The sequence below is a fragment of the Anabrus simplex genome, chromosome 1 (assembly GCF_040414725.1).
Source record: "Anabrus simplex isolate iqAnaSimp1 chromosome 1, ASM4041472v1, whole genome shotgun sequence".
Classification (NCBI taxonomy): Eukaryota; Metazoa; Arthropoda; class Insecta; order Orthoptera; family Tettigoniidae; genus Anabrus; species Anabrus simplex.
In genome coordinates, this window is record NC_090265.1 from 756,543,240 (window position 1) to 756,567,528 (window position 24,289).

At 37.7% G+C, this 24,289-nt stretch overlaps 1 protein-coding gene across 3 annotated transcripts in view; it reads left to right on the plus strand.

Annotated features, from left to right (window-relative positions):
• Positions 1–24,289, plus strand: part of LOC136857498 (ribonuclease P protein subunit p40) — a 301,106-nt gene that overhangs the window by 91,414 nt on the left and 185,403 nt on the right. For 2 of the 3 annotated variants that reach the window (XM_067136197.2, XM_067136199.2), the window contains exon 3: positions 2,222–2,386. In XM_067136197.2, coding sequence (XP_066992298.1) covers positions 2,222–2,386 — 165 coding nt within the window. Of the gene's footprint in view, positions 1–2,221; positions 2,387–2,633; positions 5,174–24,289 lie in introns of those variants that run through there. The other variant, XM_067136196.2, reaches the window with a different exon arrangement.

Below are 24,289 nucleotides of genomic sequence, written 5' to 3' on the forward strand. Positions count from 1 at the left end.
CCGTGGTTTCCCATTTTCACACCAGGCAAATGCCGGGGCTGTACCATAATTAAGGCCACGGCCGCTTCCTTCCAACTCCTAGGCCTTTCCTATCCCATCGTCGCCATAAGACTTATCTATGTCAGTGCGACGTAAAGCAAATAGAAAAAAAAAGTTTTCTATTGGTAGAAAAATGGACTTTTTTTAAATGTTCAAAGTTTATTAACACATTGGAGACCGTGTCTTAAGGTGGCATGTGGGCAGGCAGACCGCCATATTTTGAAGGTTTTTAAAACATTGTAGAAAATAGTATGTAGCTTGCAATTATAAGACGTATATATCATCAAATATTAAAAGTGTCTATTCTACAGATTAAAAATTTGCATTAAGATCTATTGAATACTTTTCACATTACACATTTACAAGGGAATGCCTCTTGCAGCAACAAAAAAAAAAAAAAAAAAAAAAAAAAAAAAGCCTGACAACAAAGTCTTACACATAATGCTACAAAATACATTGGATACCACCAGCATGTTTCTTTTCACATTACTTTCCCATTTCTCGCTTTTCCTTTATCTGCACAGGCTTTGCAAGTGCATCCAAATTGGCAAAAGTACCCGGCGAATGTGAATCAGTCCCTGCCTTTGAATTATCAGAGCTTGCTTCACTTCGTTATAAATGAATCTCCAGTCATATGAAGATCATGAAACATTAGCTAAATAAACTACAAAGTGCAAAATCACACCTGAGTGGAATATGATATAATAGATGAAGTTCGAAATCATGGTCTAGATCCGAATCATCGACCTCTTCTTCTCAACCACTGTCATCAAAAATCTCTTAAAATCTCTACAATTCCACTTTCATTCAATGATCCAATCATGATAGCAGAAACAAAACACAGTACAAACACTTCGCACGATGTAAACAAAACTCTGAAAGCGTGCGCCTTGAGCGGCTGGAAACAAGACTGGAAGCATGGAGTTTATAAGCGAACTCGAGAAAAAATAAGCTGCTAAAAGTTCGAGAAAACGATAGAGGACACGAACGCACGGTATAGCTGTTATAAATGTTCTACAAAGTTTTATGTATACTTTTCGCCCGATCTCGTCTTGTCTGTGTTGACAATATAACAAATACGTGGGCCCGAATTAGCCTCGGGCATGGTCAGTCTGTGCTGTTACCCCACCCCGATATACACTCGGGCTCGGTCTCCAATGTGTTAAAAACCTTTCACCTGGACCATCTTCTTCCAAAGTCCCCATAGAGTCTGTGGTTTCATCAAGTGATACCCTTATTTTTTATTTGGAGCCAAATTGTTTGATTTTTTGCATAGTTTTTTAGTAGCTTTGGCTGATGTAGTCCTTTCTTAATGTAGAAAGATTGGGAAGAGATTTGCTAGTATATTTTTATTATTTTATTTTAAGAATTCACAAAAATTTGGAATGTTCAGCATATTTAAAAGAATGTCTGCACAAAGGAAGGCTGTACAGAGTTATCACAGAATGGTGAATAAAAATGGCACGATTCTACTAGGAGCATATGCTGTGGTGCCTTTCCATTTTCAATTCGTTGTACTCCACGTTTGTGCTTTTCTGCTGCCACATGCTGCTGAATGTTAAACAAGGTCATCGCACGGTATACAATACAGTACACTTTCTCACCATATTGAGACGAACTGTTGTAATTTTACTTGAATACTTTGCTTCACTTAAAGCATTTTTTTCTGAATTATAATACACAGAACACACACTTCAGACTTCAGCAAGATTCAATAACCTCTGGGACACTTGTCCGCAGTGTGGTGCCCACTAGCTACCTGCTCGTAGTGTAACAACAGGTGATACAAATAGCTCACTGTTGCGTAAGGATAAGGTGAATATTGTGAATTCCATAGAAATAGGGGAGGAAGGTAGATTCTTACCATTACAAAAATGTAATGTGTAATTCGGAGGAATGGAACAACTCAATTGTACATGGAAGAAAGAAATCCCTTGAGAAAAGATCTTTACTACCTGAAAGAGTGAAAATATTATGAATGTGACCATTTACAAACTAAAATATGCTCTATGACACAAAATTGGCCATTTATGCATAAATATGACTTAACAAAGTCCTATAATTCAATTAATTTTTTCATAACAAGCATATATCAGTCATGCTCCAACATGAAAATCCTAACCCTAATTATTATGGTATTTATTAACATGATAGATAATTATGTTTTTATTCTTGTTGCCAGGTCAGCTGTCAGTGTTGAGTGACAAGACTCATATTGATGTTGATGATTGTGTCTGTATAACACCTTGTGGTCATTTGGTGCTTTGTCTTCAGCGAGAAACCTACTTGGAGCTGGGACTTGAGGGAAAACCTTCCTTCTTTTCACATAATAAGCCTTCAAAATACAGTAAGTTGTGATGTTGGATAGCTTTTTTAAAAGTGTTATGTTGATATACCAATCTGCTATAGTCAGTGAAATTCATTTTCTTGCTTTTATAGACTTTGTGCATGATTTTCTACATTGTAATTCTTTACTGAATTATTTTTGTAAAACTTTTTGTTGTAACTGTTGAATATCCTAAGTTAATTATGAGAAACATAGCATGACCCACAGGATATATCTTCATTTCTTAGTGTGTGTCTTTTCTTTGCAGTCGTGGTGTGGTTCTTTGGTTGATGCATTCCACCCACGGCACTGCAAATGCCTAAGAAAAAGCAGCCTCCCTGCTTGGAGGCTCTTGCTCTCCAGGCTGTGGGAATGTTTGTAAGAGAGATGGGCCGTCTTATGATAGAACCTGTATGCACTGTTTCACGAAGAGACTCAGCGGAAGGGATTAGATTCTTGCAGGCCAAACTGGATCGATTGAATGAACTCCTGTATGCTAGTGTACCGTGGTACCTTTTTGATAAAATGGCTCACCAAGTGCTGTCGTCTATTGCTGATTTAATAATGGAGACCAAAAGTACATTCACAAAATTTGAATCTCAAGAAAACAAGAGTACATTTGCTATTTATGATTCTATGTCTTTGTTTGTGAACCACATGAATGTTGTAGTGAAGTTGACCGAGGTGGCTCTTCACCCGCATCTTCGTAACATTGACTTTTCACTTTGGCCTAAGATAATGAGGCATGTTTTGTTCAAAAATCTTCATAAAATGACTGGACTGGAAGGTCTTAACCTAGGATCTGCATCTGGTGGTTGGAAAACCTCTGACATGGAAAGATCAATAATACAAGGTGTTACCTCTATGAAGAACCTTACCTCTCTTTGTCTGTGTTTTGATTGCACAGACCATATTTTGTCTCTAGTGAGCCTGAATTGTAAGAAACTTCAGAAGCTGGACGTTACTGCCTCACGATCAGTTACGGACCGCAGTGTGAGTTACTTGCAGAGTTGTCAAAAACTCAAAGAAGTGCACTTATATCGTACATCTGTCTCTGTTGAAGGCTATGCACAGTTATTACTGAAGTTGCCACTTTTGGAAGATTTTGGACGTTGTGATGAATTTGGTCAAGTCCTTGAATATGTAAGATCAATTGCTCCATGTAACACTCAGTTTGGTTTCCGTATATTTCAGAGTCGTGATGTAACAACTTTCCACTTGAATCTGTTGATCGAGATGTGCCCGAAAGTCACTCATGTCTCCATCTATCATGACGAACGAGTAAGTGATCTTACTGTTCTTGCAGCGCTAGATGATATGACTGAGCTCAAACTTCTCTCTTGTGATTTTTTCACAGACCGTGTTAAACAGTTACTGGAAATGAAAGGCTGTGCTTTAACATGGTTACATTTGGAACATGTCGAAGAAATTGATTTGAATGCATTGATTTATATCAGTCAGTTTTGTCCAAATCTTAAAAAATTAGTTTTTTATAACTGTGAGTTCTTAGACCATACATCTCTTTCAATGAAGAAGATGACTGTTCCTCCATTTCAGAATCTGGAACATATCATGTGCATTGCTGACTGTGGTGACACTCATTTGGAATTTCTCCTTTCAAATTGTTTTAACATTAAATTTATTCAGCTAGGGTCTTCAACAGGGATTGGTGACCAAACTATGGCTAAAGTTTTGCTGAGAAATCCAATGAAATATTTGGAAAAACTTAAGATTTTGTACAGTGATAACTTGAGTATGCAGACAGTCCATTTGTTAATGACTCATTGTACAAATTTACGTGTGCTCTCCGAACTGGAGAGCTGGCAAGGTATAACTGCAGCAGAGCTTAACAGCTTTAGGCAGTACATCAAGGAAAACAATATAGACTTAGATGTAAGACCAACACTGTCATATTATTAACAGACTACATATAGCTCACAGCAAAATTTAGATTCATTTTATCCATCATCATTTTCATTTCCTGTTGTCCAGCTCCTGCCAGGTCGGGGTGTTGATGGCACTTCTCCACCATTGCCTCTCCTTCTACCACGTCTCTTCAGCAAATGTATTCCAGTCCAGTCTTCTTTTTTCTTATACTGTTCTCAACAGAGTCCATCCATCTTGCTCTGGGTCTCCCTCTTGCCCTCTTTCCTTCTATCTTTACCTCCAACACTCGTTTTGGTATCCTTCCCTCTTCTAACCTCAGAACATGTCCAGACCATCTCAATTTATTCTTCTCCATCCTATCACTTAGTTTTTGTACCCCTATCTCTTTTCTGACCTCAACATTTCTTACTCTCTCTCCTTGTCTTCCTCACCATACTTGTCAGGAACTTCATCTGACTGGCCTGAATTTTACTCTCAATTCTTGCTGTTAAAGTCCAAGTCTCTGATGCATACGTTAATATAGGGGTACATTATCTCTTTAAATTTCATAGGAACCTCTCTGCTCCACACCAGGTTCCTTACATTCTGGTAGAACGTACTTCCTGCTTGTACCCTTCTGCTCATCTCCTTATCCAACCTTGCATCGTGCATTATTTCACTTCCCAAATATTTGAACTATTCAACAACCTGATATGAATGATTCCTTTTCCTTCTCATCCTGTCATCGCCTCTGTTTTGCTCTTCTCCACACTGATTTTCACACAATATTTCTCAATATTGTCATTTAAAGCCTCTAGTTGGATTTGCACTTCTGTATTGTTGACTCCCCAGATCACTATGTCATTTGCAAACAATATTTTCATATCCCCTCCAGTGTTCTTCCCAGAAATTTTCGTCAACCGGGTTGCGCGAATGAGTAGCCAGGCGGGGAATACTATGTAAAGAAATAAAAATTGAAGAATTTTTTAGTGTTATTGTCATTTTATAACAGAGTATTTTGAACTTTTAATTTTCTAGTGCTTGTTCATAATAATGTAACACCAGGCCTTACCACTAGGTTGCTGTCGAGTCCCATACGGGTTTGTGACTTCTGCACTAATCCAGACACCACTCACGCACGACACTTCATGGTAGTCAAGCTAAACATTTAAACTCCAATGTAATTGATGCAATTATGTTGACAATAATGAAGATTTGTCATTTAAATAAACAGTTTTACAGTATTTACATTTTAATTTGGGGCACCTAATGACTGAAATATGTATTAATATTATGTAACTAGCACATATCTAGGTCATGTTAGCCAGGCGATCTGTAAAAACGGCAGGGCGGAGCGCCCATTAAAAAGGTCGTGGGGAGAACACTGCCCTCCATATCTTGCCTTTGTTTCCTATAGAATTTCATCCATAACCATTATAAACATAAGTATTTATTTATCGTATGATGAATCTATGTACACACATGTATATGGTTCAGGGTAAATGTGCGTAGTCACAAGTCCGTACAATACAATACAATACAATACAATACTATAACCCAATCAACTGCTTCATCCAATGTGCGGTGAATGTCCATCAGCGTTCCTTTGAAAGCTCGAATTGGGCAGTCAGCAACAATGTGGTGGATTGACTGAGAAGATACACCACAATCACAATCTGCAGACCTAGTCCAACCCCATTTGCACAACAGATAACCACATTTGCCGTGTCCAGTTCTTATCCGATTGATGATTCTCCACTGTCGTCTTGGAAGATCAAATCCTTGTACTCATTTAGAAGGATTCTCAACCAGATGTTTGTTCACTACCGAAGACTGATCCCACTGGGCTTTCCATGAACTGTTAACATGAAAAGAGCTTCTTTCAAGATCCATTGCTGTACGCCAGGGTGGTTTCCTTGATTTCAGTCGTTGATGTTCAGTGTGCGTAATATCTTGATGGATGGGTAGTTGGGGGTTCTGCTGAATATTCTTCCAAACCTTTAGGAGAGCTTCTGATCGTCTTAGGGCTGGAGGTGCAATATTGCTGAGAACAGGAAGCCATAGTGTGTTCATGCTCCGAATGCAACCCGAGATTATGCGCATTGCCTGATTGAGTTGTACATCGATCTTCTTTGTGTGAACACTATTGATCCAAGAAGGACAGCAGTATTCAGCAACAGAATATGATAAGGCTAATGCTGTTGATCGTAGAACATGAGTATTGGCTCCCCATGATGTACCAGCAAGTTTCTGAAGAATATTATTTCTAGTTTTTACTTTAGCAGCTACATTTGAAAGATGTTGCTTGAAAGTCAAAGTTCTATCAAGTGTTATTCCAAAGTATTTTGGTGTACTGCAGAACGGCAACACTTCACCTCGGAATCTGACTGTTGGTTTGTAATTAGACTGTCTGTTGCGTAAGTGGAATGTAGATATAACTGTTTTTTGAGGATTTAGGAGAAGGCACCATTTCTTGAAGTATACATCCAAGGCTTCCAGATCAGTGGCTAAAGTAGTTTCAGCATCATAAAAGTTGGAGCACTGAGTCACCAAACAAATGTCATCAGCATAAATGAATTTTCTTGATGATGTGTCTGGGAGGTCATATATGTACAGACTGAAAAGAAGGGGGAAAGGACTGATCCTTGAGGTAAACCATCGTTTAATTTAAACACTCTACTTCTGTCATTATCAGCGTAGATCTGGAAGTACCTATTACTGAGCATATTGCTAAGTAAGGCCGTAAGTTTACGACATGGGATCACACTAAAAAATTTTAGAAGGAGTCCTTCTCGCCAGACAGTATCATAGGCAGCTGATAGATCCAAAAAGGCAGCCACGCTTACTGATTTCCTCTCATATCCATTTTCGATATACGTGGTGAGAGACAGTACTTGATCATTACAACTTCTTCCAGGTCTAAATCCTGCTTGCTCTATAGGAATGTAGCTGTTGATTGTTTCATAAATTCTATTGTAGATCAGTCGCTCAAGGAGTTTATATGTAACACTTAGAAGTGCTATTGGACGGTAGCTTTCCACTTTAGATGGATCTTTATTTGGTTTCAGTATGGCTATTATCTTTGTTTTCTTCATCAGAGGTGATATGTTTCCAGATTGCAGAATATTAGTGAAGAAGTTGGTTAACCATTTTATTGTGGCTGGTCCGCAATGAGCCAAAAATTCAGGATAAATTCCATCAAATCCTGCAGCTTTTCCAAGTTTCATACTTTTTATTGCGGCTTCAGTTTCCCCTTCTTTGAATGGAGTAGAGAATTCAGAAAACTGTCGCGCTGCCCTTTTCTTGATGTTCAACTTTAATTTGATATCCTTTTTGGTTCGCTTGTCTTTTGTGTTTTTAGAAACTGATATTAGATGATTAGCAAAATCATTCAGATTGATGGCTGTTTTTGATCTCTTAGTTGCAGGGTTTGAAGAATCCAGTTTCCTAATTATAGACCAGGCCTTTCTGCTAGAATGGGTGTAATCTAGGGATTCCACTGTTTCATGCCAGATCCTTCTTCGACTCTCATCCAAGGATTGGAGGAGACCAGCTGCATTGTCGGAATTTGGATGTTCTTCATATTCTCGTAGTAATTCCTCACTCTCTGAACTCCAGCTAGGGATATACTCCTTACGATATCCTCTAGGGATGCATCGTCTCGCTGCACCTTTTATAACCCCTACAAATCTGCTGTAGTTGCATGTTGGTTTGATCCATCTTATATTGGAGTCTGTTTGCTTTGCAAATTCAGTCCAATTGGCTTTCTTGAAGTTCCATCTTGGTTTAGGATGTGAACGAACAACAGGTAAAGACATCCCAACCTCCAAGAGAACAGGCCTGTGTTGACTGTGGGAAACCGTTGAGCACTGTACGTCGAACTTGACTGTGTGAATTATGAAGCCGATTTGTGAAACAAAGATCTGGGGTGTAGCCTTGAGACCAGCGAGCTGATTGAAAGGTAGGCAGGTCCTTAGCATCAAAAATCAGATTCAAATTTTCAGTTTCCATCCAGTCCATAAGAACTTCACCATTAGAGTCATCCTTGTTATATCCCCAAAGATGATGATGACGACTATTGAAATCACCGAGATATATAGTAGGATACTGCAGAGAAGGTATAGGAGGATTAGGCCAAGTAATATCTGGTGGCTTGTACACATTAACTATTGTCAAGTTTTCAATGTTAACTGTAGTAGTAAAAATGTCATTTTCAGAATTTACTGATAGAAATTGGTAATTTGTTATATCATTCCTGACATAAGTTGCAAGGCCATAATTTTGATGATAGTTAGACGCTACCAATTTAAAGCCTGGAATTTTCCCTCTACTCTGTAACTGTAGTTCGTCTGCTGTGTGTGTTTCTTGAAGCACTATGATATCAACTGCATATTTCAGTGCAATCCTGGAAGGATACTTGCATTTCGCTCAACTAATCCCTTCAATATTCAATTGACAAATGCGCAGCGATGGTCCAATTCTACGAACTTGAAGATCCTGAAAAGGACCACACATCTCCTTCTTGTTCGCTCTTTGACCGAGAGGTCGTTTCTGACAGTTCGGTCTCATCTTATCACTGTTGCTTTCTTAGCACCACCCGGGGGACACGTGTAGGGCAGTGTAGTGGTTAAACCTACGGACGTGAAGCAACGTAGACCCCCATAAACATAAGTGGAGACAATACACTTTCCTGTCTTAGTCCAGTTAAGTTTCTAAACCAGTCTGTTCTCCCCTCTGGAGTCTGGACAAAACTGGAACAATTCTTCACTTGTTCCCTTGATTGCCTTCCACATCTTTTTCTTTGCAGATTTTCCCACACTCGTATGCCTTCTCTAGAGCAAGGAATTCCATCACCAGCTCTTTCCCATATTCCCACTGTTTTTTCCATCAGTAATCTCATAGTAAATATAGGGTCTATCATTGACCTGCCCTGTCAAAATCCATACTACTCTCCATGTAAATTTCTTTCCACCCTTTCCTCTCATTCTCCTTTCTATTATTCGCTCTAGTATTTTGGCTACTTGTGACAACAGTGTAATTCCTCGATATATCTCTCCCAACATTTTTTCTTTTCTTCATTTATAACTTTTTTTACACTTGTGATTTCCTGATACTTTATCTTACTTCCTTCTTTACCGGGCGAGTTGGCCGTGCGGTTAGGGGCGCGCAGCTGTGAGCTTGCATCCAAGAGACAGTGGGTTCGAATTCCACTGTCGGCAGCCCTGAAGATGGGTTTCCGTAGTTTCCCATTTTCACAGCAGGCAAATGCTGGGGCTGTACCTTAATTAAGGCCATGGCCGCTTCCTTCCAACTTCTAGCCCTTTCCTATCCCATCGTCGCCATAAGACCTATCTGTGTCGTTGCGACGTAAAGCCACTAGCAAGAAAACAAAACAACTTCCTTCTTTCCTATCTCTATTCTATTCTTGTCATGCTTTCTTCTTTTGTTTAACAACCTCCTTCACCTTTTCATTCTACGAAGGTGTCTGTTGTTCATTCACTCTCATCGAAATTCTGCCACAAATCTTCTCGGCACAGCTTACAAATGTGTGTCTAAATTTGGTCCCTTCTCTTCTACACTTTCTATTTCTGATATAGGGATGTGCTGTTTTAATTCCTCCTGAAATTTCTCCTGAGTCCTTTTATCTTTTAATTTCTATACTTTTAGTTTCTTCTGTCTTATTTCTTTTATTTTCACAATTTTACCTATTTTCAAATTTGCTACCTCTATTCTGTGGTCTCCATCAAACACCTCACCTGGTAGTGCCGTTACATTGTTAAATCTTTTCAAATTTATTTTCTCAACCAAAAAAAATATCAATAACTGTTTTTGTCCTTCTTTCTCCCCAGCCATATCTAGTGGTGTTTCTACTGTTCCTTTTTCTAAACCAAGTGTTACCCACAATCATTCCATTTCACAAAAACCAGTCAACTCATCTCCCTCACTCTTTCTTTCTCCATATCCAAACGGACCAATCACTTCTTCTTTAGCAGTTCTGTCATTTCCAACCTGCGCATTGAGATCTCCCATGACTATCACTTCCACATCGGTGATTATTTCCTCGAGTATCCCCAAGAATTCCTTGCTGTTTCCAGTTTGGGGTTTATTTCACTCCATATTCCGTCCTCAGTCATACTCTGATTTATCTTTCACTAACATAGTCTACCTTATCCACATTTTCATCCAGGATTTTGGTAACAATCACTCCCACTCCATTGTTTGCATTACCTCCTCCACTCCCTTTCCCCTCCACTTGATCTCACTCAGTTCCATCATTGGAACATTCTCTTTCTTCATAAAATCAATCAACTCTTCTGATTTTCCTGTGAGGGCATAACATTTATTATTCCCACCTTCATAATATTAATTGCTGGTTGCCGACTTATCACCACAGATTCACAATTAAGTATTTAATTTATTTTCCACCTAGTCGATACAATGATTGCTTAAGGCAATTTTTAATGGTCAAAAGTGGTACATGTTTCGTATATTATCAACATCTTCAGCCACATAACACTGTTGAGATGAAAAATATATAAAATTGACAAAGTAATGCTTTAGAGGAAGTGTCCTTAAAATTAACATAAGATTGACAAGATTAAAACGAGAACTGTGCGTTGCTTTCAGTAGGTTATGACCTAACCTTTTCTGAGGCTGATAATTACCACCACTCATTTTAGGCTATTACGATGAGGTTGCTACTCCCAAAGGCAGTTTAGGACTACTGTCAGCAGTTAGTGAAGCCGCCCCTTACATGGGAAACAGACACACTTGCAACCACCCCTAACATGGGAAACAAGTGCTGCTGATAAATATTATACCCATACTATTCCCGGAATACTGGGTTGCTTCTTCCACGATCTCCACCATTCTGAATTCCATCTTCTCCGCTGTCGATTACATTGAGGTCTTCGCTTGTAACTCTGAGCTGGGACCCTTACTAGATGATACATACCGGGTCAATGTGCCCTGGGACCGCATAGGCAGGGGATTTAATGAAGGGGAATATTGTTAATACAACTAGTTTATTTTATCAGTTAAAACTTGCAATTGTTAATTCATGAAATTAAAAAATGCATGACATTAAATTTATTGCAACCTTCCTGTTTGTGTATAAAATATTCAGAAAACATTTTTGCCGATCTTTAGTGAAAGTGATCAAATGTATATATTCATTATTCATTGGCATGAATTATGGCACTGATATATTAATAACTGTAAGATGTTAGAGTTTTGGTGATGCTTACTTTGAGAATATTTTGTCGTCAGTAGACAAGGGCAAATAGGCTGTTTTTCTGCTATATATCATCATCAAGGATTATAAGTGTTTTCAAATGAAAGATGCTGGCTTATATTTGAATTTGTGTCTATAAATTTGATCTTATAATCAAGTATCTATAACTATGTTAGGCTTTTATAAATAGCTTTGGAGGATAATTTTTGTTAAAACGATCATTGTCTAAGTGGTGGTGGTAGTGATTGTTTTAGGAGAAAGTACAACTAGGTAACCATCCTCTGTATAACACTAATCAGAAATAATAAACGGAGGGGATCCGACACAATGAAGGAATCGGCCAAAGAAAGACAAGGGCCACAAAGGTCGTGAAAATAAAAGACTCCCTAGGACTCGAATGCTCTAATACCTTCACAACTATTTATTTATTTTCCACCTATACTGCTAATAATAAGAGTTGGCGTCTGACAGGTAAGGTTGGAGGGAGGAGCACTGCACGTGCCATTTCACGATGTTGCCACATTCCAGCATTCCTTTCTACATACTCTTACCCCTCGCTTCCGGCTCACTTGTTCCCTCCTTCATTCTGACCTCTGTGATCTGTTGTAGACTACCTGGCCAGGCGGTGTCGTCCCATTTGCGATCACTCTTATACAAACAATCAGGTTCTTAACAGTGACAGTGACAGGTTTGGCAACTCCCAGCAAGACGAGCTGCCCTGAAGTTTTATCTCCATGGCAACCGCAGTCGCCCCACCCTCGTTTCCATGGCAACCACACAGCCACTCCCTTTATCCCGCCTCGGCAGGCAGTAAACGGACCTCCCTCTAAGAAATGTCAGACGCCAACTCTTATTATTAGCAGTATAGTCGGTACAATGATTGCCTAAGGCAATTTAATGGTTAAAAGTGGTACATGTTTTGTATTTTACCAACATCTTCAGCCACATAACACTGTTTAGATGAAAAATATATAAATTGACAAAGTAATGCTTTAAAGCATTTATGTATTTCATATATTATCAACATCTTCAGTCACATAACACTGTTTAGATGAAAAATACATAAATTGACAAAGTAATGCTTTAAAGCATTTATGTATTTCATATATTAACATCTTCAGTCACATAACACTGTTTAGATGAAAAATACATAAATTGACAAAGTGCTTTAAAGCATTTATGTATTTTTCAGTGTTATGTGGCTGAAGATGTTGATAATATAGGAAACATGTACCACTTTTAACCATTAAATTGCCTTAGGCAATCATTGTATCGACTAGTTGGAAAATAAATAAATACTTCGTTGTGAATCTATTGAAGTGCGATATGGACCATGAAACTAATTTTATGTAATGCTCTAATACCGTCGAGGTCGGAAAAGAATAAGAATTGACCAGGGAAGGTTGGATAGGATAGATGAAAGTGAGGACCAGAGTACAATTAGGTAGAAACAATGCTAGGGCTCAGGTGTGGGCCCTGTGGTCGCCAACCCATGCTCCACAGGCAGGGGAAACCATGGGTGTTATTCTAAGACAGAAGAACTGAAAATATGATCGCACTTAGATCTCAGGACCAAGTGCTATGCTGTTCAAACCAGAGAAATCCATTCAGCAATGCTGTAGCAGTTACGTTAGGACCTGACTAAATTAAAACACTTATCTACAATTCTTTTCTAAACTCCTGAAGCACATGAGTCTGTACATTTATAATAATATCCTCATAGCTATGTACACTACCAAGTACTGAATCATTTTTGTAGTAGAAGATAAGAGATAATTGAATTAAGTATACGGTATTCTATTTTGCTGTGAGCTACAGTTATAAATTTAACTTTACGTTTGCTTGTTGCTTGAAAGGAATTTCTATAATAAATAAGAGATATTGAGATATTGTAACATTTATTTAAATCAATCCATTCATATATTTTGTAGTCATAATTCTTTGGTAAATATTTATCAACATGAATATAACATGGACAGTGTTTTATACCTTGTCTGTGTATTCCAGATAAGGTTTTATAAACCACCTTGTTGCACTTTCAGTCAATTGTAAAGAATATTGATATCAGTTGTCTCGCTAAAAATGTGGCTGTGAAGTTTGCTCAGTATTGACTGATAAGCAATAATGTGGCTGGATAGGAAACATATGATCATTAATTAATAAGTATAGCCTGTTTACTAAATTTGGTAGGGGAGGTTTTAGTGATACAAGCAGATAAATAAAAAATGTTATATACTGTCTAGTCCACAGATATCCTAAAAATAGTAAGCTTCATGCAGATTGAGAGATAAATACAAGGTTGTAAAAGTCAGATATTTTTAAATTGTTCGTCCTTTTTTAAAAAAATAAGCAGACAAGCATCTCAAGGATTGTTATTTCTAGAAGCTTGATCTAGTGACTGTATTGCAAGTCACTATTACACCTTTTGAAACTAGTCGCATAGGCATCATTGTATATACCTATTTATTTTGGTATTTGTATACATTGTAACAAAAATGGACACAGGAAGACTGGAAAAACCATCCTTTTGTAATATTTTCTAGTATGGAAAGGAAATAATCTGATGTATATGGTGATTGGGGAGGAATATATATGCTCAATATCAGTACGAAAGTACAGGAGAACCTCGTTAAATTGGCCCACTTTAACTCAGGTCACTGTATAATCTAGAATGATTTAGAGGAACAAATGGTTAAGAAGCCTTGCACAATAATCAGGGAGAAAAGTTAAACTTACAAATAAACATTTTAGAAAGTATAAATGCATTTTGTGCAAGAATTACAGGAGATTGCAAGATATTAGAATCATTCCGTATCGACGGTTTTCACTTTACAAAGGAAAAAATTAAACGTATCCTCCTAACTCAATAGATAACATAATTCCATCATTAGATGGAGTAATAAAATTCAAACTTGTTTCGACTCGTTTGAGCCATCTTCATTAAAATAAGGGGGGTTAAAGTAATATACATAATACAAGCTAAAAATGTGCTAAAAACATAAATGACCGAGCTCGATAGCTGCAGTCGCTTAAGTGCGGCCAGTATCCAGTATTCGGGAGATAGAAGGTTCAAACCCTGCTGTTGGCAGCTCTGAAGATGGTTTTCCGTGGTTTCCCATTTTCACACCAGGCAAATGCTGGGGCTGTACCTTAATTAAGGCCACGGCCGCTTTCTTCCCAGTTCTAACCCTTTCCTGTTCCATCATCGCCATAAGACCTATCTGTGTCGGTGTGACGTAAAGTCAATAGCGAAAAAAAACCATAATGAAGGAACAAATGAAAAACGAGAGAGACATGACAGAAATAAAAACAATACTATATACAATATTTACATCATTAGATAGAGCAATAAACAACTCGTTGAGACAACTTCGGTGACAAAAAGGTTAATATAAAACACTCTCAAATATAATTGTTTTTCAGCTATGAGTGAACATCATAAAGCAGCCACGAATACACATCAATAGATGAGTATCTTAAGATCTTGCATTATGAGCAAAAAGGCACCTTACTCAATGTTCTCGAGATCATCCACATCAATTTAGATCAGTTTATGAACCCCTCTCACAATTTAAATGAAATCAACGAAAAGAGAACATTCTACTTGAAACATTCATTCCCTATATTTGTCAGAATTTCTATAATAAAAACAAACCCCACCTCCAATTCAGCACCACCCCCCTCCCCACACCCCAAGCCACCCTCTCCCCAGCAGCCCTGCACCCCCCCCCCCTTCCCCCTCCGCTCCTTCCAGCCTCGCAAACACAGCTGAGCCAACAATAGACTCAATCGTATGAACAGAACCATTAACTTTGAGAAGGCCAGGCCGTTTCGAGAGGATAACCACCTTTTAAATACTGTAAGTTTAAAGTTTTCTTCACACCCATTTTACACTTTTTACTTATCAGTCCATGTTTCTCACACATCCTAATTTTTTCCATTACAGATTGGAACTTCTTTGACGGTTTCCACCATGGTCACTTACAGTTTACAATGCACCTGTTGGCTTCTCTAACACAGCTTCTCAATTTTGTCGCTGCCCTTCCGACCATTTAAAATAAGGCAAACACACCTAGCCAACATTGGGAACAATCATTGAGAACGGTACCGCTAAATTGAGAAGAAATTGAGAATGCTGCGGTTCTGAAATTTAAAATTCATTGGAGTTTTTCCATCACTTGTCACCTGGCACTTGTCTCCTCATATTTGTTTTCTCAAGCTTTTTTGTTCCCCTCCTAGTCATTCGTGGTGTGGTGTTTCTACAAAGACAGAAATTTTGTGTATGAATTTTCAAGACAGTGATTTCATCCTGTTTTTGAATTGTTATCAAACTGAAAAATTTTTAGATAATGAGATGCACGACCTGACTATAAGCACTTATTGTTCGTTTCCGTCTGTATCATTTGTTTTCATTTCTTTTCTTAGGTTTAACACACTTTTTAGATTCAATTATGTTTTATATTAACCTTTTTTCACTGAATTTGTCTCAACGAGTTATTTATTGCTCCATCTAATGATGTAAATATTGTATTGTTTTTATTTCCGTCATGTCTCTTTTGTTTTCATTTGTTCCTTCATAATGTTTTTAGCACACTTTTAGCTTGTATTATGTAAACTGGTTGTGGCATCATAAACAACCATTAACCCGGCTCAAGGGAGATAGGGTCATCTTCCCTATCCTTCACTTGAGTAATTCTTGTCTGGCGCATCCACGTTCCAGGCGTGGGTATCCTCCACATCAGTAGACCGGTGTGAAGGAGAGCTAAGTTCAGGCAGGGACCCAGTCTCACGGGGTATAACGTGGAACCCATGCCCAGGGTTACGGGTGAAGACCTTAACAGCATCTTAGGCAGAGGAGGAGACCTTCGGAATGGCGAAGATGCTGGATGAGGCAACCCATCCTCTGGGGAACATTAGAAGAGGTAACCACTGCCTTGTGGAGAAGAGAGATCTTCAAAGGCTAAGGGAGTAAACCTCGAAAGAAAATCTTCAGTTACGTTAGGCTTAGCAGGTCAGCAGTTGAGTAAATTTGTACTTGCTTTTAACTATAATACAAGCCTTGGATGGAAGTTTAAAAATGGAAATGACCGGGCGAGTTGGCCGTGAGCGTAGAGGCGTGCGGCTGTGAGCTTGCATCCGGGAGATAGGGGGTTCGAATCCCACTGTCGGCAGCCCTGAAGATGGTTTTCCGTGGTTTCCCATTTTAATGCTGTACCTTAATTAAGGCCACGGCCGCTTCCTTCCAACTCCTAGTCCTATCCTATCCCATCGTCGCCATAAGACCTATCTGTGTCGGTGCGACGTAAAGCCCCTAGCAAAAAAAAAAAAAAAATGGAAATGGAATTGACAAATCTCTGACTACATTTGCACAGAATGATGGTAATGCTGATGTTTGTGCAAGTGTTAGATCAGAGAACAAAACCCGATTTGGAGCAATAAATAACAATGAATGGGAAGGAAAATGAATTGATTGACCTAATGGAGAGACGAAAACTCGACATCCTGGGATTAAGTGAAGTAAAATCGAAAGGGAAAGAAACGAACTAAGAAAGGGGTACACCTTGTACTGGATGGGTAACAGTAAAGAGAAAAGAAATGGAGTGGGATTTGTAGTGAATCAGAATGTTGAACTGATAGCTGAAGTTGAGTATGTAAATGAAGGAATTATAATAATGCACGTACATGTAAAGAAGGAACTACTGAAGATAATACAGGTGTATGCTCCACAAACAGGATGTAGCGTGGAAAAAAAAAAAAAAAAAAAAGTTCCTCAATGAACCGGAGTTGGAGATGGGATCCTGATAATGGGAGATCTGAATGCTCATGTGGGAACTGATATAATGGGGTATGAGAATGGTAGCCACATGGGTATGATGATAGAAATGAAGATGGAGAGAAACTGTTGGACTTTTGTATCAGAAATAACTTGAAAATAAAGAAAGAATGGCATTCCAAGATTGTATAAAAGGAAGTTGCCTAACATGGAAATACGAAGTGGAGAAGAAGAGTGGGACAATTTAAGACAGACATTTGTGGAAACAGCAATTGAGGTATGCGGGAAAACAAAAGCAAAGGTTAAGGGAAAGGAGACACGGTGGTGGAAAGACAATATAAAAAAATAAATAAAAGAAAGGAACAACGTGAAGAAAGAAATGGATAAGGAAAAGCAAAAAACGTATCAGAGGGATGAGAATAGGATAGAAAGGCTATATGTGGAATACGAAAGATTGAAACTACAAGTAAAGAGGAGTATCAAGAACGAGAAGGAGAAATGTTATCAACAAAATTGACCAAGATAGTCGAGGAAATCAGAAACTATTATACAGGGTAATAAAATAAAAAATAATAAATCAAGAAAAAAATTAAGGCATTAGAGAAGATGGATCCATAGTACATGATGAAAACGGTCTTCGGAAGGTGATGGCAAAGTATTTTGAAAAACTTTATAATGAGGATGACTGCTCAGAGGAAGAAGGAGATAAGAAAATGGAAATAATAGATGGAGAAAAAGAAGAGAACCTGGTAACATGGTTGGAACTTGAAAGGGCAGTGAAAGCAATGACCAAAGGTAAAGCAAGTGGAAAAGATGAATTCAATGCTGATACAATTAAGGCAGCAGGAAGCATTGGACTACAGTGGCTATACAGAGCCCTCAATGCCATATAGAAGGATGAAAGGATACCTGAGGATTGGCAACATGGAAACATTGTACCACTGTTCAAAAAAGGAAACAGGAAGAAGTGTGAAAATTATAGATGTATAACCCTATTATCACATGGGCTAAAAATAATTGAGAAAATCAGAAACAAAAGACTGAGGGATATAATAGAAACACAGAGGAAGAACAATATGGCTTTAGACTGAATAGATCAACAATACTATAATCTAGAATCTTAATGCTACAACAGCCACACGACGTACACGCAACAGTGTGCAGCACGCTCCCGACCATGCTCGAGAACATACCCAGCTCGCATATTTTTTGACTTTACCTGAACTGAATGCAAGTATGAAGAGGGGAGCACCCACACTTATTTTCATTGATTTCAATACGTTATACACATCAACTTATGCCTGAACAAGAAGTCTAGTAAAAGCTAGCATGTTTATCAGCAATGATATATACAGAGAATGAGCATACTACCTGTAAAACAAGTTCAGAACCTCATATCTTACTGAACACAACATTCCCCACATATTTGCGGCCCAGCAATGCACTTCTGAACTACCTTATACAACCGTTGGACATAATGTTGGCATTAGAGCATAAGAATTTGAACTTAACACCAGGATGTCAATGACTCTTTAGACGATAAGAATTGTATCCTATTTTCAACATTATAGCAAATATAATTTTTAAAATATGTGGCATTCATGGGACTCTAGGAAGTCAAAGCCTTTTTTTAACTTCAAAACTGTACCATATGTATATATCTTAACATTAAGCATTTTATTAGAATAATGGCATTCATGTTTTATTCTGTACAGTCGCTATTAAATAAGCAGGTTCATCAACAGCTGGTGATGACCTGTTTAAGAGTTCGAAACTGGTACTGTCTTTTAATGTAATTAAAATTTTAGGTATTGTAAAATAAAGTATTGATTAGGTGGAAAACTCTCATCCTTCATACTTGTGTAGATCAACAATAGACTTGATATTTACAGTGCAAACGATAATGGAAAAACATCTGGAAAGGAACAAGAAAAGCATCATATTTTTGGATTTGGAAAAAGCTTATGATACAGTTAAGATAAAAACACTTATGGGAATGCCTACTGAAAAGGAATGTAGTAAAATCATTAACAAGATAAAAATGTGTATCATGAGAGTAAAAGCAGTGTACAAGTGGAGAGTGGTGACTGAAACATTTTATACAAAAAAAGTCTTAAGCAAGGCAGTGCACTGTCGCCATTATTGTTTATTATATTGATGGATGAAATCATAAAACGTGTAAAACAGAGTATCAGTAGTGATGAAGTGGATGCTTTGGTATTTGCAGATGGTGTGGTGATTTGTGGAAAGAGAGAAAAGTACAAAGCAGACTGGACATCTGGAATAAAAATCTGGAAGGAGTTTGGAATGGTAATTAGTAAAAAGAAAACTGTAGTCGTGTACTGTGGAAAAGAGAAAAAGAGAAGCCAAGTAAACATTGATGGAGAGCGGTTAGAGAACGTAGAACAGTTTACATATCTGGGTAGCATCATTCATGGAAGTAATGAAATCAACCCTGAAATTAACAACAGACTAAGTAAAGGTACAACATTTTATCATCAAGTCAGAGAGCTTTTATGGGATGACAAAGTACCCAGGAGAACGAAATTAACATTACTGTATAATCCCAGATACCATCCGCCACAAAATAAGACCCGCATTCTAAATTTGAGATGGCAAAATATGGGGAAAAAAACAATTAACGTACAAACCTATTTAGTTTTCTTCAAATATACCACAAATATAAATTCAAACAGCTTTCAATTAATAACATCATTACAAAAATCATAAATAAAATCTGTCCAGTACTCAGATCATTCACAGTTCAGTCATCTGAAGTTTCACCATAGGAACTTTCGACACTGGCATCTTTCCACAAATAGTCGTCCTCACTACCATCCACTAAATTTGAAATTCTACATTTCTTAAAGCTTTTGGACACTAGATCGTTGGGAATGCGCTCCCATGCGGTCTTCATCCAGCTGCATGTTAGTCCCATTTCAGGCCTCATCGCTTGTCCGGTTGGTGTTAACGCGTGATCGCCATCAGACACCCATTCGGTGTACAACTGTTTCATTGCAGTTTTGAAAGGCCGATTCATGTACACATCCAACGGCTGTAGAATAGAAGTGAGTCGTCCGGGAATTCACGAATAAGTTAAAAGAAAGTATAAAATGGTTCAACGTGTCAATACTCTTAAAATAATTCCTATTTAATTAAAATTGGTACCGGTTTCGACCAGTATTTTTGGTCATCATCAGCCGATCACAAATAGGTGTAAAACAATGCACAGATAAATAAATTGCGAAGTATAAAGAATTCTATAGGTTGCTGATAGTGAAGCACTAAAATCTATAAGAAGTACTGTGCATTGAAAGATGCACAGGTAAAAATATGTTTAGATTATACTGTTAGATGCAGTTTATGAAGCACTATAAAACATATTTATCAGCTGCAGTTTATAAGGCACTGTGTAACCTATAGAATTCTTTATACTTTGCAATTTATTTATCTGTGCATTGTTTTACACCTATTTGTGATCGGCTGATGATGACCAAAAATACTGGTCGGAACTGGTACCAATTTTAATTAAATAGGAATGCAAACTTGCATTTCTTATTTTAATAGTTTTGAAAGGTTGAACCATTTTATACTTTTAACTTATTGGTGAATTCACTTCAATACGGAACAATATGAAATTCTTATAGGCCTACTGCAGGAATTATCGCAAGATCGGTTTTTCCTTTCCTCATATCTTTTACGGCGTCAGTTGTATGTCGTAGGTTATGATCTTCATTTCCGTGTTGACGTTTAACTAATAAGATAGAGTTTGAGGGATGTTCCACCATTCAACACATTGTAAAATATACTAATTTATAAGAAGACCGGTTTTGACTCCCTTGGAGTCATCATCAGTTCTAGTTGAAAATCAAATCAAGGGGAATCTGATAACAATCATCATAATAAAAAATTACATACCTAAAGGCAATTGCCTGGAAGCACATCAGTGGGTTGCAAAACATTACCTTGAAATGTAACGTAAACATGGTAAGCTGTACTTGGAACTTAAAAAGTTCTTAGTTCTGGCTTAAACTGTCTTTTGTTCATGGAACACAGAGCACTGGAAACATGCACTGGTTGAAAATATACACAAGTGCAACATGAACAGTGAACACTTATAACGATATGAAATAATTGGCGTTTCAAGCATGTTCTTGGGCTTGATAGTCTTGTTTCTATCTGATTAAATTGGATGAAATATATATACATTGAAATGAAATGTACAAAGACATAAACTACTTGGCATTTAAAAAGTTCTTGGTTTTGGTTTTAAAAATTGTCATGTGTTCAACACAGAATAGAACTGTTGGTTTTGTTTCAATCTATTGGAAACAAATGCACTATCATAGTTGGGAATATACACATTAAATGAAAATTAATACACTGATATGAAACACATGGCACTTTAATGTTCTTGAATATGAGGAAAAATGCTGTCGTATGTTTGTATCACTCGGCATAGACGTACCAATCGGTCTTGCCACATCAACGGGAATGTGTGAACCTTTATGAAAACAAAACTTGTTGACAATTATACCACACAATCACATGAAACATTTGGTAATTTATGAAAGTTCTTGGATCTGGGCTAAAACACTGCACGTGTGTTTGAAGATGCGGAATAGACTTGTTGGACCTTTCATCTACCTGGAATATGAAATTATACATTGGCTTGAAACGCTTAGTATTTTAAAGAGAGATCTTGGATCTAATTTAGAATTATTACCGTGTGTTTGTGGAACACGAAACATAATTGTCGGCCCTGTTTCTAACAACTTGAGTATATGACATAGTTGAAATGAAAATACGTTTGACAATGAAAACATTTAGAACTTGCTTAGTTTTAGTTTACATAATCTTGCAGTGTTTTAGGATAATTTGGAATAAACTTATTAGTACATTTAAGTTGGTTGAAGAGCTGGGGGAACATCCTTCATTATGGAACACTTGCTTATGCAGTTGTAACTGTCATCAACTATTGTTGATGTAGAATGGTGATGGTATGGCCTTGGCTTATGGAAACGTGCACTGAAGGTGGGTGTCTGAGGAAAAAAAGAAAGAAAGAATGAGAAACTGTTTTGTGTGTGTTCGGGTTGAATCGAAATGTTATTTGTATTACTTACTCTCTCTGTTCCCTCTGGCGCTGACCTGCTGTTAAAATAAGTGGATCTGTTCATATCTCTCTCTCTCTCTCTCTCTCTCTCTCTCTGTGTGTGTGTGTGTGTGTGTGTGTGTGTGTGTGTGTGTGTGTGTGCGCATTTCATTTCAATGTATATATATTTCATCCAATTTAATCAGATAGAAATAAGACTATCAAACCCAAGAACATTCTTGAAGTGCTAATTGTTTCATATCGTTATAAGTCTTTCATGTCGTATGTGTATTTTTCAACCAGTGCATATGTTTCCAGTGTTCTGTGTCCCATGAACACACGGCAGTTTAAGCCAGAACTATGTCTTTGTACATTTTATTTCAATCTATATATATTTCATCCAGTTTATTCAGATAGAAACAAGACTATCAAGCCCAAGAACATTCTTGAAACACCAATTGTTTCATTTCGTTATAGGTGTTCACTGTTCATGTTGCATTTGTGTATATTTTCAACCAGTGCATGTTTCCAGTGCTCCATGTTCCATGAATACGAGACAGTTTAAGCCAGAACTAAGAACTTTTTAAGTTCCAAGTACAACTTACCATGTTTAAGTTACATTTCAAGGTAATGTTTTGCAACCCATTGATGTGTTTCCAGACAATTGCCTTTAGGTATGTAATTTTTCATTATGATGATTATCATCAAATTCCCCTTGATTCGATTTTCAACAAGAACTGATGATGACTCCAAGGGAGTCAAAATCGGTCTTCTTATAAATTAATATATTTTACAATGTGTTGAATGGTGGAACATCCCTCAAACTCTTATCTTATTAGTTGTATGTCCTCGGTAACTGTCCAGCACAAGCATGTTTCGTTTTTGTAACAAAGCTCCCGGGTGACGTTGCCAAACGCTTCACCCAGTCTTCAACTAATGCACTGTCCATCCAGCCGGACTCGTGTTCTAACAATAACACTGGATGGCAAGTTTCCTTTTGGAAATGTTTTCCTTTTCAGAACCACATATGGAAGGAGTTTGGTTGCATACACTAATACGCACATTACCATTCATCATTGCTTTTCGTTAACACCTGTTCTGATGGTTACACTTTGAGAACCCTTCGTATCCAGTGTATTTTCCAACGGCATTTCAAAATAGACAATTTGCGACAGCAAATAAGAATTTTGCTTCCTTAAATAAATAATGTGATGCTAAAAGGTTGTTAATTTTTCTTCATACTCCGCAGGGAGACATTGTAAAATAGATGTATGTCTCCAAATGCACAATCCCTTTCTCTGATAAACGTTTCAGGTCCATCCACGGCTTGCAGTAAAACCCTGTGTTTTGAGTTCTTTTGAGATCGCTAGTGCTTTCAATTGACACATTTCATTAGAAACACCCTTTCCTCTCACGTTTTTCTATCACAAATTTGTGGAGTCGTTCAGTTTCCGGAAACACTGCATTCCGCCCACAGAACGCTCTGCGATCGCTGTTACTGTTTAGAAGTTTTTCCTTCTTCCGCCAATCACGAATACACGATTCATCAGTACTGTACTTTCTGCCAACGGCATGATTTCCATATATTTCAACTTCGCTTACAACTTTATTAAGTTTGTCACACACAGTAAATGACCGCAGACGCCGTTTTGAATCCATCGCTTACCATGGAGACAACACTTTCACGGGACGGATATGGAACTCAAATGTGAGCGAGGTAGACTTCCGTAACCAACAGCCTCGACTCTCGCAAAATACGATATCCTGCTGACAGAACACAGCAAGTCTCCAAACATACCGATACACAACCTCTACAACAATAATAACAACCGCATAACGTGCATAGATAGGAGAGGTGCCGCCACCAACTGCTCTAAAACCAAACCCTGTCTTGCAGTATACATAAAACTTACTGGAGTACATCAATAGTCGAATTGCACAATACTCAATTTTCAAAAA